Source organism: Hylaeus volcanicus, chromosome 6 (assembly GCF_026283585.1).
Source record: "Hylaeus volcanicus isolate JK05 chromosome 6, UHH_iyHylVolc1.0_haploid, whole genome shotgun sequence".
Lineage (NCBI taxonomy): Eukaryota > Metazoa > Arthropoda > Insecta > Hymenoptera > Colletidae > Hylaeus > Hylaeus volcanicus.
The window spans coordinates 899,789-915,502 of NC_071981.1; the positions used below are offsets into that span (position 1 = coordinate 899,789).

Here is a 15,714-nt window from a genome sequence, read left to right on the forward strand (position 1 = left end):
CGTTTATTCTTATAAAAATATAAATTTATATAAACATCCACGATGGAGTCCCTGTTCCAACAATCTATAAAAAATAAAATTCACGTTACAATGTTTAGTAGTCAAAACATAATTTCGTTTTATTTTCTGTCCTTCGTTTATGCGTATAAAAATATGAATTTGTACAAACTGGGGTTGTAAAGACACATTCTTAATGAATTTATTCCATGAGTCAAGACCTGAAATATTCAAAACAAAATGTTCAAAATTATTGCTTTAGAAAAGTATATTTCATTAAATTATGGTTGGATCTCTATGACTTGAAATAATTTAAGAAGAAAGTCTTTAAGGGTAGAAAATTTCAAAAATGAAAGGAAATCTTGTCCCTTGAAGTTTGAATTGTAATGAATTTATTCGATAAGTCAAGACCACAAATTTTCAAAACAAAATGTTCAAAATTATTGCTTTAGAAAAGCAATATTTTTTAAGAAGAAGGTCTTAAGAAGAAAATCTTTGAAAGTTGATCATTTAATTTATTTGATGCGACCTGAAATATTTAAAGCCCAAATTAATTTGTAATTTTCTATTAATTAAAAGCTGTTTCTCTCCACGAATAATTTCTATTTGGGTCATTTCTTGGCAAGCTCTTCTAGTTCACAAACCGAACATTGTCCTAAGACATGATCTGCTAAGCCTTACCGAAGAATCCACTAGTAGATCTTGGACGAAAGCCCATCTTCAGATCTCCAAATAAAATGTTATGCTCTGAGAGACATGCAAGCTTACAATTCACTCACGATTCATCCTATGGATCCTACATAGCACAGTTTCACTAATTTTAAATTTCCTCAGAGGTCTACCAACTACCTGAACAACAATAGAGATGGACCAATTACAGAATCACAAGAGTCATCCTAACCATTAACATTCAAATGTCCCATATGAGGGGACATCGTAATTCTAACAAATTTTGCTAGTGACGCTGCAAACACAGATGATCTATTAACATTTTAAAATATATTATAGATCCTTTAAAAATGAAGATTGTTAAGTTTATTATAATGATACAAGTCGTATACAATCAGTCTGATAAATAGTCGTACCCTCCGTGTCTATTGAAGAAGTTTGTCTAAATTAAATAATAGGTTCGATGTTCTTAAATAAATGTTAATCCTTCATGTTCGCAGTGTCGTCAACGCTTCAAGAAAGCCATAAGAATTCACAATCAAGTCTACGTCTAAAATACCCGTTTCCAAAGCCAAAGTATTTTACGTAACGCGATTCGTATTCATTTTGCAACGAGCTGTCGCCGAGTGCAAGGTGTTAATTCTCCGCGTCCCTATCCTCGAATAGACTCCGAAGACGTCCAGCTTCTCGCGTCATAAATCTCCATTCGAAAAAGGATTCATCGCTGGATGAATATCGACTGGTCGAAACGTCGAAGGAAGCGGGGGAGCCGCGGCTATAAAACTACACGGCAAAGCGGCCGTTAATCTTACGTCTGTCTGGAATCGTGCGGCGGTCCGCCGCTCTTAAACCAAACCGCCGAGCCCGCCGGCCCTCTCCGCCCTTCCGCCGCTCGAAACAATGAGGACGAAACTTTACGGTCGCGCTAGGCCACCGGGAGAATCATATATTTTCGCCGCAAAGCTCGTAAAGTGCGGTCGCTCTACCAGTCGACACATCGGTGGCCCGGTTGCGTGACGGTGTGTACACGCGACAGCGCCGCGTCAGCGTGTCACTGACCACCCTGGCGAACCTCTGTATGAACATGTAATTTCTGCCGGAGTGGAACTCCACTTTGTCAGCTGATCTTCGGTCGCGTTCCACCGTGAAACATTCTTTTCGAGGAGGACGGGGTCGACGGTATTATTCCAGGCGTGACCAGGGTGGTCTGTGACGAGGTGGATGGACTCGGGGAAGGGGGATGGATTCTCCAGGAAAAGCTGAGCAAAAGTGTGAAAGGATGATTCGAGTTGTCTATTAAAGAAGTTTGTTTAAATTAAATATTTCGACCACCTTTTTTTTTGTTTAGCTCGTTTTTGATTTGGCTGAAATTTTTTTATTTTATAGTCCTCTATTGAATACCTTCTTGTGAATTTTTGCAGATTTCTGTACGGACCCAGAAAGAAGTTATGAATTTTTCAGAGAAAAACGTCGGTTTTTGCTGAAATAGCGATAACTCTGCCAAAAATTGACTAAATCAGACGTTTTTGGTTTCAAAATGTGCGTCTTTTAGTGAACTTTGCGAAAGAAAGTACAAATCAAAATATTTGGATTCGTCTTCTATACAATTTTTTGATTTTTCGAAGAAATCTTAAATTTTTCAAATTTCGACAGTTAATTTTTGTTCTTCTTTTCAAGTCCCATCATGGGCCGAATTCTTTTCTATTTTTCTCGTCTATTCTTCTATTTTCTATTTTATTCGTTCGGTACAAAAATCTGCAAAAATTCACAAAAAGGTATTCAGTAAGGTACAACAGTATAAAAAAATTTCAGACAAATGAAAAATGTTTGGCTTCCTATTATCAGCCCAACTCAATAAATCTCTCCTCCATTAGTCGATCCGTCCCAGTCCCTGGCAAAGCATCCTCCCGAAATCCTCGCATCTGCGTACGTTTTAGATACCGGTTACCCGAATTAAGACTTTTCCCCCAAATCCCATCTTTTGTCCCCATCGCGAAAGGTGACGTCGTCCTTCATCGTTTTACGCACAGGATACCGCGCGTTCGAGGATCCGACGTGGATGGCACGAAATGTGCGGTGTAAAGGGAGAGAACCAGGGGATAATGCTCCCCGGAAATAAAAATGTCGTTTCGCGGTGCGAGAAAGAAACCGCCGGTAAGAGACGGCAGAGATTCGGTGGCGAGTCGAGTGCCTACGAAAGATAGCGTAACGCCGCTAGATTTAGCACGTAGTAATTCGCCTTAATGCCGACGTACGTACGCGTCGTCGGCGCTCCATTCGAAAGCGATATTTGTATTCCGGGTACGGTACGCGGCCTGCTTATCGAACGGCCGCGAGGAAATTCGCCGAGCGTCTCCCTTTTATCGGATCCCTTACGTTGCAACCGAAACGAAACGGCCGGTTTTTTCGTTTTTCCTCATTTTATTTCGCACGACGGAAGTTTTATCGGTTACCGCGTCGACGTTAAACTGTCACCCGTTCCCTTTATTCGGAGCCCGCTAAAATATGACCGCGCGCCGCGACAAATGCATCGATTGCGACCGAAGGTGTTGCCGTTAACGCGTCGGGAGAGGGCGACCGGTGCGAATTGGAGATTAAGTAGCTGAACAAAAAAATAGAAAAGGTGGAGGTAGATCCGAGAGATCGTAACAACCACGAAACCTCTTAAGGGAATCGTAAACTTATGGTAATAAATTGTATTGGAGATCAAGTGGTTCGCGCCGTTTCTTCGGCATTATGCAACCTTTGTGAGGAGCCTATTACAGTAAAACATTTAATTGAAGAACGTCAGGGAATACAACACGATCGAATAGAGATTAAACTTTCAAATATTTAGTATGCAATCCTTAAAAACAGATCGAATTCATTTAATTAGTCAAGATGTTAACGAATACGAAATATAACATGTTATGTAAATTATAATTAAATTGTAATCATTCATGTGGTTACTAATAACCTCGTAGTTGATGTGACCTTAAATAGTGTAGTTAAAAAAAAAATATTTTTCTTGGATGAGAATACAATAGATTCTTCATAATTATTATCTTTCTCGGAGCACAGAGTATTATAAATTGCGATAGAACAAATTTCTTTGCACAGTGGGTTATTATACTATAATAAAAAGCTTCAGAAAATGTTACAGGTAGCAAAGTGTATCAAACAGTAGAATATTAGAATGTAATACACTCCATCAAACACAGAAGTTCAAACAAACACACATATATTTGTTATAAATTGGGAAACTAGATACAATATATCCAACTGAAAATGTTGTGTTACAGGTAGCAAAGTGTACCAAACAGAAGGGCATTAGAATGTAATACACTCCGCCAAACAAGAAAGTTCAAACAAACAAAGATACAGTCAATCCCATAAATATTCTTACCCCCTATGTTCATTAAAGACGTTTGACTAAATTTAATAATAGTTTTGATATTATCAAATGAATTTTTCAATATTTACATCAACATATTTACACAAACATACACTCGGAAACATCAAACCTACCACTCAATTTAAACAAACCTACCACTTAATTTCTTCAATATTGCTTACACACAATAACACGTAAGAGAAGAAAATCCTTTTCATGCAATTGATAGTGCTAAAAATCGCTTTATGCTTTGTTGGCATATATTTATTATGTAATTTAAGAAGTCCATTAGCAAGGGTGACCTGACCGTACAAGTAGAAGAACGTTGACTAGTAATCATCTTTACCTCGACTCTCTCCTTTGCAACATACTTCCGGTGAAGGTATGGATGTTCTACCTCTGACTAAAGTCTCTGGCTTTATTATCCGACACTCTGCCGGCTTTATAGCATCCTCGAACCTTCGAAACTCTCCATGCATTGTTGGTTCTTCCGCATCTTGAATATGCATACCAGATTTGAAACTCTTTGCAACTATGTCAAACTAAGCTGCTTGAGAGTGTTCAACACAAATTTCTAAGGTACGTCTCTTATAAGTTTGCTAGATCTGCGGATATAATACGTCGCAGCTATGACAACATCCTGGAATCTCCGCAATGTATGAGCATTCGTTACCTTGATCATAATTTCTATCATAAATAAATCCAAATTTTTTGGATGATACTTCAATGTTTTCATTTTAAACTGAATACTAGAGATTAGAATACTTATAATACATTATGTATTATTTCAAGAAGTAATTAATAAGTGTCTATTTTGTAAGAATCATTTTTTCAATTGAAAACTAGAGTATAGAATATTTATAATATTATTTCCAGAAATAATTAATAAGTGTCTATTTCCTAATAATCATTTTTTCAACTGAATAGTAGAATACAGAATATTTATATTATTATTTCTAGAAACAATAAGTGTCTATTTTCTAATAATTATTTTTACAACTGAATACTAGAATACAGAATACTTACAGTATTATTTCAAGAAATAATTAATAAGTGTTTATTCCGTGACAATCATTTTTTCCACCATATTTCGCAATTTCGTTAGTCAGTAAAAGTTTCAACGATATTCAATGACACCACGGACGATCTACTGAAATATGATGATAAAATGAAACTCTATCTTCACTATGACGACAGGCACATTGCGTTGGGGTTCCCCACGAATGGCGCCACGCATTGAAAAGTTTCGCCTTCTGCTTCGAACAGTTCGCCCATTATGTTTTAATTACTCGCATAATAACTGCGAGCCATATTCGCGACATAATTCGTCTAGCTCCTAATACGAAGGAAAGCGAAATTCAACGTGCGTAGCGTTGCCAACCCAGCGGCGATTATTCTTTTCCCCAGCGAGTGGAACCCGACGTAAAATAGAGAGAAAGATGGTTCCTCGGCGCCGCCTATAAAATGCCCGAAGAAATACAGTACGCGGCCTCGCGAGCAGACAAAAAGAAAATATTCTCGGTTTACTGGGGCCTCCTCTCGCGCGGTTTATAATATTATAAAGCGTTGGAAAAAGCGGCGGGCGACGAATGAGTCGTATGCGGGCTTTTCCCCGCGAGCGCTCGATGAAAAAGTAGAAACGGACGATGCTTGGTCAGACGCGGAGAACCGGACGCTTTGCGGACGAAACAAAGCGAGCTGTACGTGCGAGGACGACGATTCTTTTTACCGTGGCTTGTCAAGATGTCTGTAACGAATATTATAGCGATTCGTTGTGAATGAAATTGCAACGGGATTTGAAATTAACATTCAGTTAAAGAATGTATACAGTCAGTCGAATAAATATTCATAACCTTTATGTCTATTGGAGAAATGTGTCTAAATTAACACATTGACTGGCAGACTAATATTCTTGATAATTTCTACTGTGATTAAGTTTCGTTTCCAGACTATAGGAAACTGCATAATCAAAAATTTATGTATTATTTAGTTTTATAGCTTCATCGAAGCTTAAGAATTTTATTCAAATTTATTGTCTTTGATACTTAACATTCAGAATTACTTTTGTTTGTTCGTCAGTGTTAAGTACTGTCACCCATATATGGGTGACGTATACAGGGTGCTCCAAAAATGTTGGAGGTCCTGGTGTGTAGATTCGCTCTAAACTTACATGTGGCGAGGAGGCAGGTTGTGCAACGGTAGAAACGGAATACCGCTGTGTTTGGGCAGGACGTTGTTTATGCGAAACGGTCAGCGCAGCGAGTTGCGATGCCAGCAGCTCGTTTGATAATTCGATACCACTTTTGCACCTCGTGTCGGACGCCGCACTCTCTTTCTTTCCGCGTCTGCACGCACGCGCCGCTCCGGTCCAATTAAATTTATCTGGCTGTGTTTTCGACCTCGGGGAAAATACGAGCTGGGATCCGTTTGCCATAGAAGAGGAAAGGAGACGCGAGAGCGTGCGAGAATGCAATTAGAATTCTCTTTTCGTGTCTTGTTGTATTTTTTTTCCGACAGTTTTCAAAGCTCGCGGTTCGTTCGTTTCGAATCGCGTTGATTGACGCGAGCGTCTAGCCCACGGGACGATTCAATTTAATCGAATAACATTCCTTTATGCCTTTCGAGAACTAATGCTCGCGCTTGTGGATTGGATTAGCACTTTCGATTTTTGCTGGGTAACTTCGAAGCGGAAGGCTTGGTGTAAGTAAAGAAGGTTTGGTGATTGTTTTGTATGATGATGGAGTTAGAATTATTATAGAACCCTAGATGGCAGTATCATCGATGGAGTACTCTACATTATCGGCAAGGCAGGTTACTTTGCCGATCGTGTGCTCTACATTATCGAGGCTTATCGACAGGTGTGGAGCATTATCGATAGATTACTCTAGTTTACCCACTGGGTAAAATATAAAATAATATATAAAATATAAAATATAAAATATAAAATATAAAATATAAAATATAAAATATAAAATATAAAATATAAAATATAAAATATAAAATATAAAATATAAAATATAAAATATAAAATATAAAATATCCTCATGTTCAAATCCTAAAAGTTTGTCCCTAGAACAACACAGTGATTCATTTTTTTGAAAATGAAGTGCAATACAAATTTATCTAGAGTGAAACGAACAAATCACGACTAACATGACACGCGACCTCGCACAAATTCACTGAAAATTAGCAAAGACCAACCCATGAACGCTCGCAAAGGCATCCATTTAGATTCCCTGATCAGTTTCTCCATTCGGAGTTTCGAAGGACACCGCGACGAGGATAGTTTGGCTCTTTCGTGGGCTCCGCGACGGTGTATTAGCGAAGTCGTAGCCAAACGAGGTTTTATTACACCAACTTTCCTCACGGATCAATCCCTGTCAACCACCAATGGATATCGTCGCCCTGCTTGACGATGATTGATGATGATGGAGAGACATTTCGAAGGTGTACTAACGAGGCAGCGTTCCGAATAGACCGACGGCTATTCGACGAATCGATGCTATTCAGGAAACCCGAAGAGGGATTACGTTACACGTATCCAGATATCCGACAGGATGCGAAGAAGTCGAAAGGAGAAAAAAATGAATTCCCGATGGGGAGACTCTAAAACTGGAAACTTTGACATCGTTCGTTCGATTCGCGAAGTTTATTCGCTCGAGACGAGAATATATATTTGGTAAACACGTTCGACGTGATCTCCTTTTTATATTCTGCGAAAATTATCGATGGTGTTTCTCAGGGATGCTTCAAATATGTTTACCAGTTGTAAATTTATTAGCAATATTTGTTACTGATTTCTTGTGAATAATGAACATATTAATTTGGTAAAAGATTGAATATAAGAGATTGTTTAACGAAAGTTTAAATTCGAATCAGAGCGCTAAAAGTTCCGCAGTTGTTCAATTGATTATAACCACAGTATTCTTTCTTCGTAATTTTCCGTTTAAATTATTCACCACGCGCGATATCGTTCCAAAGTTGGTAGATATTCAGTGACCTGAAATTAGTTGTCCTGAAATTAACAGAACTTTGTTCGGGAACTTTAATTCATCATACGAATTTATGTTACTTTACGGTTAAATTAACTCCCATGCTAGGAATAAACATAAAACACTCGTACACTATCAAAGAAAATAATTCTAATCATTGAAACTCACATCTACTCTCTAATTAACTCACTCCGAGGCTCGCAATATCCTTTCTACCCTTGAAAAAAAATTCAAGATCGAAGAGGTCGAAGCTTTAACAGCCCTTTTCATGAGTTGAAGTAAATTCAGAGATTAACTGAAGTGACCACGAAACATACTCCTCGGTTGTACGATGTCGGCTGTTACTCGCGGATTTCCAGTTCTCCGCGAGGAGGCACACGAGCGTTGCATAATCAAGTATCCGCTTAAGAAATGAGCCGAGTCTGCTCAACTGGTAGCAGTTTACTACTCGCCGGTGTAATGCATTCGAACTCTGCTATCTGCTCGAGGATGAGGCGAGCTCCGGACAGAAGGCACCGAGTTTCATTCCCGTAGGAGAAGACGCTCTGTCCAGAATTTGCGTGCAAGTTTTCCCGAAGATGGAAACGCGTGCGGTGCCCGACGACGTGCTCGCTGGTGATTGAATTAGAAGCTGAGAAATTACGAGATCGCTCAAAGCATCCCTTTACGTACGACCGCGTGCTTCTGAAAAATTACGCCGTCTCTTCGGACCATACGTTTCTCGTTCCGGAGGCTTCACGTAGCTATTATCGTGGCCTGGATCTTTGTATGAAATGGATGATTCTCGGAACGTACTTTCTGGACAATTATTTCACCGTCCTAGAAGGGGATACCGCTTTGGTCCCTTTAGGAACTTTGCGTATTCATCGTGCTCCGGATTCCTGCGTGATAAATTATTTTGTCTTTTGTGATAGCGATATCGACACGTTTTTGGAATTTTATTCCGTCTGAACAGACTTGAATTATTCAAATAAAATACGTAGGAGCTAATATGAAATTTATTCTTCGTTCAAGCATTTGAATTTCGGAAGCATTTGAACGTACAGCTCTATTTAATATGAAACGTGTTGAATTAAATTTATTAACGCGTCCATCAGCAAAGACCTAGCAAAATGTAAATTTATTTCAATAACCAGTTTGATTTTACGCTCAAACTCTGGAACGATTAATTGTAATCAACTCTTCGTAATAAACTCCTTTTCCTACGCGTCATATTTATATTTAATCGTCGAATGTTTCTGTGAAACGAACGATACTTGAGTTCCAGCCTTTGAATAATTACTTTGCGCCCCAGAATTAATAGCACCGGATACATTCATGAAAATCTCGCACAATTTGCAAATTCTACATTTCTCAGTAACATTAATTACCTCCGCGATGCGCTTATGAAAAATACCGTGAAATTTCGAATTACTGACGCGAACTGATGTTTCTGTTACTTTGTCCAATTATTACGGTATGGATTCAGACGTGGAATTAATAGCTCACATTCATTGCGAGATTGTTCATTAAAGTTGCAGTGGATTAACAATGGATGTTTCGAACGCATGAAATGTTGACGTTGAAATGTCATTTCTTGGGAAAAAATTAGATGAATCTAATGTTTCAAAATTCAGGAATAACAATGCAGGGATTGGAGGACATTGTTGTTGTTTTTTTGGATCAATAAAATATTAGTAAGAATGATAGTTAGAGGGCATTATTTATTAATTCCATTTGAGCCTTCTAAAATGTGGTTGGATGAGTAATTTCATTTATTTCTAGGCAAGAATTAGATGAATTTAAGGTTTCACCATTGGTCCAGGCATTGGAGGCCAGTGCTGTTTTTTCCTGGATAAATAAAATATTTGTAAGAATGATATTCAGAGAGCATTATTTATTAATTCTATTCGAGTGCTCCAAAATATGATTGAATAACTAAATTCATCTATTTCTAATGAAGAATTAAACGAATCTGATGATTGACTATTCAGTAATGACAACGCAATTCAAAACGAACAAGAATTATATCTATTTATAAAAACATCATTTATTAATCTAATCTGAGTGCTCTGAAACTTAGTCAACCCTCAATCAAATTATATCCTCTATCAAATCTATCATTGAAACCCAAACAACCTTCAAGACCTTCTTTCTAAAATACATATCTCTGAAAATCTTCAAAAATTTCTCATTTTCAAAAGTGTCGAAGAAATTGCATCCAACGTAACCGAGACTCTCCGCCAACCCTGATCACTGTACTTTTAACGAAACCTAATTTCATAGAAATGTTGTTCTGTTCGCAGCCCCAGTGCAAGTACGCCAAATATCGAAGGAGAGTCCGCAACGACGTCCGAACGACGCCAGTAACGACTCAACCGACGGAGATGCGCCAGTGTTCGAACCTACGGCAGCGAACGTCAGCGCGTTCGTCGGTCAGACCGTCTACCTGCCCTGCCGCGTGCGAAATTTGGGAGATAAAGTGGTAAGCCGCAACGATTTGTTTCCAACGCGAGAAAAGAAATTGCCAATTCGTGCCGTCGTTTAGCGAACGAAAAGGAGAAAAAAAAGAAGAGAAACGAGACTCGTTCACCCGCGACGCTCGAGCCGAGTTCAGAGACGAAGAATAAAAAAAAAAAGGAAACTAAAAACAAGAAACGCCGACGAGGGGTAGAAAAAAAAATTTCGTCTCATGTTTTACGCAACCGCGGAGTTTTATAGCCGATATGAAAAGTTGCGTCGTAAAGGTACCGCGTAAAAATTCCCTAGCCCCGAAACTGTCCCCGAGCCGGCGTTTCGTTAACCAACGCCAATAAAGATTCCCTGCGCTTTTTAAAATCCTAAACTTCCGTTCTTTACCCGGGCGTCGTTACGCTACGGGGACGAAAATTTCATCGGGGGCTTCTTAAAGTTTAGAAGAGCGTCCCCAGTGATCATGAATTCATCAGAGAAGTGTCTATTTTCATTGTTTCTTTTTTCTGTTGCTTATAAAGGATCGTTGATAGGTATCTTTCGGGAGTTACGTTCTCTTATTTTGGATCCTGTTTGGAGAATGAATATAGTTCATAAATGGTGGCACGTGGTTTATTTAGACAGAGCCTTTTCTTTATCTTTTGTGTTTAACGAACAGAAACCTCGAGTTTGTCATTACCAGTCCGTTGAGAAAATAAACCAATTCTGATTCCTTTAAGAAACCAACAATTGAAAACTTATTCCTTCACTTTGGATGGTGTAGTTTAAATTGGACCACCATAAAAATTCAAATAAAACGAATCGCAAATATTTCTATCGGTTTCTACAAATATTTAGAATAATCTTAATCACCAAAATCATTAATTACTTGTGACGACGCATTGATTATAAAATAATCCTATATGCTTTCTCTCGCATAAACAATTATTTAAATTTTTGTTCCCTTCTGAGTTAATATTAATTACTCTCACTTTATGCACAGAATCGTCCAAAAATGTCGATAAGCCTGTTCAACATAAACATTAAGTCTTATAGAGACTAAATTATTACCATGAACAATTTCAGTATTTTTTTTTTACTAGATCACTAATATTTCGTTAATAAGCATTTCGAATCGTCGTTCGATTACGCAGGCACAGAAGTGGCTCGAGGTTCCTATTAATTCGAAACGAAATTACGAGCCCTCCCGAACGCGAAGCTGAATTAACCGAACCTAATTGGAATCGACTGCTCGCTCGATAAGACTCTGCGATTAACCTTCATTTAATTTTCAAATTAACTCCAAACAATCGGTGACGAGCATTAATTTCCCCTATATCCCGACCGCGAGCACGTTTGATTGGTGTCGCGTTCGATCAAACACCGAATCGCAGCGAATGTCCGTGGAAAAAAAAATCTATCGAACCACCACGGCGAATTTTCACGAAATCGCGGCCGAATGTGCGAAGCAAAAGTTTCGAATTTTTCGGATCTACTTAGTGTAACTAATTCACGAGTCGTCTGTGCATGCACAGACGTTCTCGTTAGTTACGAAATTTGGATTTCATCTTTTGAAATTATAGTGCAGTTGAAAATTGAAGTCCCTTGAAATTGTATAATCGAAAGTACGTGTAGAATATTGAACTCTTTTGCGTTCTACAGTGAGTGTATACATGTTATATAGTAATGTTAGTAATGTTAGTTATATATACTTCAATTCTTGCAGTCCTGATTTTTTGATTTGAGGACAGTTCTGTCGAGCGAGACTCGACATAGGACAGCAAAGGGTTAATACATGTATTAATATTATTAAAATACATTATATATACATTGCACATACTCCTATTACATAAACTGAATATATTCCATTTCACTAACGTTTAATCAGAAAATAAAATCTTGAATCCCTTGATGGAAAATTCTTTATATAAATTCGCGATTGAAAAATCAACTTTCAAAATGTCATCGTTCGTTACTATCAGACCGTAACGCCAACAAACTTACGAAAAATGAAACTACGATAATTCCACATTGTGGGATCAACGGTGGGAGATACAACGGACGATTTTATGCAAAGGAAAAATACTATATTTAATAAACGATTGGTGTTACAACGCAAGGTTCGGCGCGTTAAACTCGACTGACTCTCTCGGGCCCGTGTCCTTTTGTCTTTCCTTCTCGCACGCGCTCGCCACACACTCACTTCGCGCGCGTCGCAACAATTGTCGGTGAATCAGTCACGACAATATCATATAAATTACGTAAATTGGATACATTCCACTAATATTTAATCAAAAAATAAAATCCTGAATCCCTCGATGGAGAATTCTCGATATAAATTCGCGATCCAAAAATCAACTTTCAAACCGTCTACCGTTTCCAATCCCCGTTCGTTAGTATCAGACAGCCGACAAACTTCCAAGTATAAAACTACGGTAATTCAAATGTTCGTCCGCGTAGCGTTTCTCTAGTGGTTCGTCCCATTGTGCGACGCCACGATCGTGCAGGAAACGACGGAAAAATTGCTAGCGCCGAATCCGACGCGATTTCTGCTTTTGATGCCAGCTTTCAGAGGGAATTTAGAAATAACAGGACGACGTTCGACAGGGGAAAACGAGCGATAGCGAGAGCGCGGCGCCGCGCCACCCTCGATCTAACGAGTATCAACGAGCAAAACGAATCAACCAGACGGAATTATAGCCTATACGCGACGATCCGTGGTTTCCCGTCAAATGATTATGGTCATCGGTTAGCATAAATTCCCCCCTCACGGTTCTCTTTCATACCCGTACACACTCCCCTCCTCCTAGCTTCTCGTTCCTCGGTCTCTTTCGACTCTTTAACCGTGCGATCGATTTTCAAAACTTTTACATTCACCGACCCGCTTCTGCCGCACCGCGACCGCGGAGAAGATTTTATCGGGAATCGCTGACTCCGTGGAATCGTTGATTACCGCTTTCAGCAACGTTTTGCAACTTTTCCCCGGCGCTGTAATCGACCATGAAATTGAAAAATGCGCTCCACCCGCGGGAACACGAATTAAAACGCGAAACCACCGGGACGGAAGGGGAAGGGAGTGTTCTTTTTGCTCGTTGCCCCGATCGGGAATCGCTAATTGTAATTACGCGAGCACGTAAAAAGAAAAACCGGGCGAGGATGGATCCCGTCTTCTCGGGCGGAAGAAACGCGTGGAAGCGTTTTAGTATCGTTATTCGATGTAGTCCTTTGATTCCCGGTACTCCTGTTCGCTTTAATCAATCAGCCGCGGTGCGGTTTTTATTTTGAGGTGATACGGTGCGGATTGGTACCGTGATTTTTTGTGATCCTTAAATTGCTATTGGAAAAAGGTGTATAGAGTGTCCAGATTTTATGAACACCGTGTATTATCGAAAGTTTATCCTTTTTGTTTCTTTTCCTTAATAGGAAAATCACGAAGAGAGGTATGTAAGCATATGTAATAATTAAATGAATGTAAAGAGTGATACTTTTTGTTATTTGTTAATTAACGATTCAACGCCTGGGCGTCGATATTTCAACGTCAAATGGTCGGAAAAATGAAATGAAATTAAAGAAAGAGAAAATTAAATGAAAGAGTGAACAAAAATGCAAGACTGATATGTTTATCGTTATAGTTACGTTATGACTTCGTACCCTTATAAATAAAACTCACTAATGCTATTAAATATAATTAAATAGTACAATGAATCCTAATAACATACAAATAAATGAATAATTAACTTAATGAGAAAATCACGAAGAGAGGTATCTAAGCACATGCAATAATTAAATGAATGTAAGAAGTGAACAAATGTTAAATTATGACTTTGTACCTTTATAAATAAAACCCACTAAAATTCCAATAAACAGAAGTAAATAAATTCCCATAACATACAGATAAACGAATAAATAAATTCCATTACACAGATCATTTCTATTGCATAGAATATTTCTCTACTTCAGAAAAGATCGACCAATCGACTTTGTCTATCCACGAATTCCGAATCACCGTCAGCGCCGGGTCACGTGACCGTGGTTACGATTAAAGACACCCACGCGTCCCGGCACGCTTGTCGCGAAGGCTGTAGCAATTAATTTTCGGAAGTTGCTCGTGTCCCGGTTCCCATTCCGTAGGCCAATTTCTATTCAAACAGGTTGTCCCGCGTCTCTGACGACGACGTCGAGGCCCTTTGCCTCCGTTATCTGTACAAAGGCACCCCCTCCACCCTCTCAGTGTAATTAATACCCCGCTCCGTGACAAATCGTCGTTTCCGCAATAACGACCGTCCAATAAATATACAGCGGCCGCGATTAGAGCACCCTGCACGAAAACGTAGATGCTCGTGCGCGCCTAGCGTGCCCGTGACAATCGATCAAAACGATACACTGGAACACAGACGTCACCGTGTTCCCTTCAGGGCTAAACATCTATGCGATATCTATCTTCGTCGAGGGGTGGACTCGAACTTGCGTCGTCCTCTTTTCCTCGAGCGATCAGCTTGTTATCTTAATTCGTCGTTTGTACGTTAATAATCTCGCTGCGTTCCGTTCGAATCGTTTCTGTGGGTGACTGAATAAGGGACAGTGCGCGACACTTACGCGACACGCTTGTATGATCGTCGAAAAGGGTGTCTTGACCACCCTTTTCTAAATTCTAAACAGAATATGCACGGATGGATTCTACGAAATATTTTAATAATTCTTGTAAGAGATTTTTGAGATTTTCGTCGTTAATTACAAAATTGATTTAGTCAATGTTTATTTAGTCATAGTCGACACTTGATCGAACTCCATATGCGTCAGTGATTAAACAACAAACTTTTACGCGGCGTGCTGAATGTTTTCGAACGTCGAATTAATGCTTCAATCAAGTCAGTTTTTTGGCCGCAATCGATGCCGATAAACGTTTTATATCGCACGTGCGATACCCTGTAGATATTTCACTGGGTCGAATATAGGTGACCGTTTCTTTTTTATATTATTTTATTTCGTTCAAGCAACGACCGAAAGCGTTCCTAGACGTGCTTTTGACCAATTCTCCCAGTTCGAGGCATGCTAGTTTCCTCATATTTTTTCCGCGCTAGCCTCTCTACTGTGTTCCTATCGATTTATTCTTTTATCGATTGATCGACTAAACGGTGAACCAAATAGCATGTCTCGACTGTACGCGCACTCTCCGCGTCAACAGATTACCAAAGTACAGGCAGTTACGCAAATCTGCTTCGTACGCTAATCTAACACTAATATTATATGAAT

The 15,714-nt window shown here is 39.1% G+C and overlaps 2 protein-coding genes across 4 annotated transcripts in view; one reads left to right on the forward strand and one right to left on the reverse strand.

Moving 5' to 3' along the window:
• LOC128877866 (zwei Ig domain protein zig-8-like) overlaps positions 1-15,714 on the reverse strand; it is a 458,647-nt gene that overhangs the window by 80,705 nt on the left and 362,228 nt on the right. The window lies entirely within an intron of this gene.
• Positions 1-15,714, forward strand: part of LOC128877868 (hemicentin-1-like) — a 170,826-nt gene that overhangs the window by 52,800 nt on the left and 102,312 nt on the right. For both annotated transcript variants that reach the window (XM_054125482.1, XM_054125483.1), the window contains exon 3: positions 10,317-10,495. In XM_054125482.1, the coding sequence (XP_053981457.1) occupies positions 10,317-10,495 (179 nt within the window). The remainder of the gene's footprint in view (positions 1-10,316; positions 10,496-15,714) is intronic.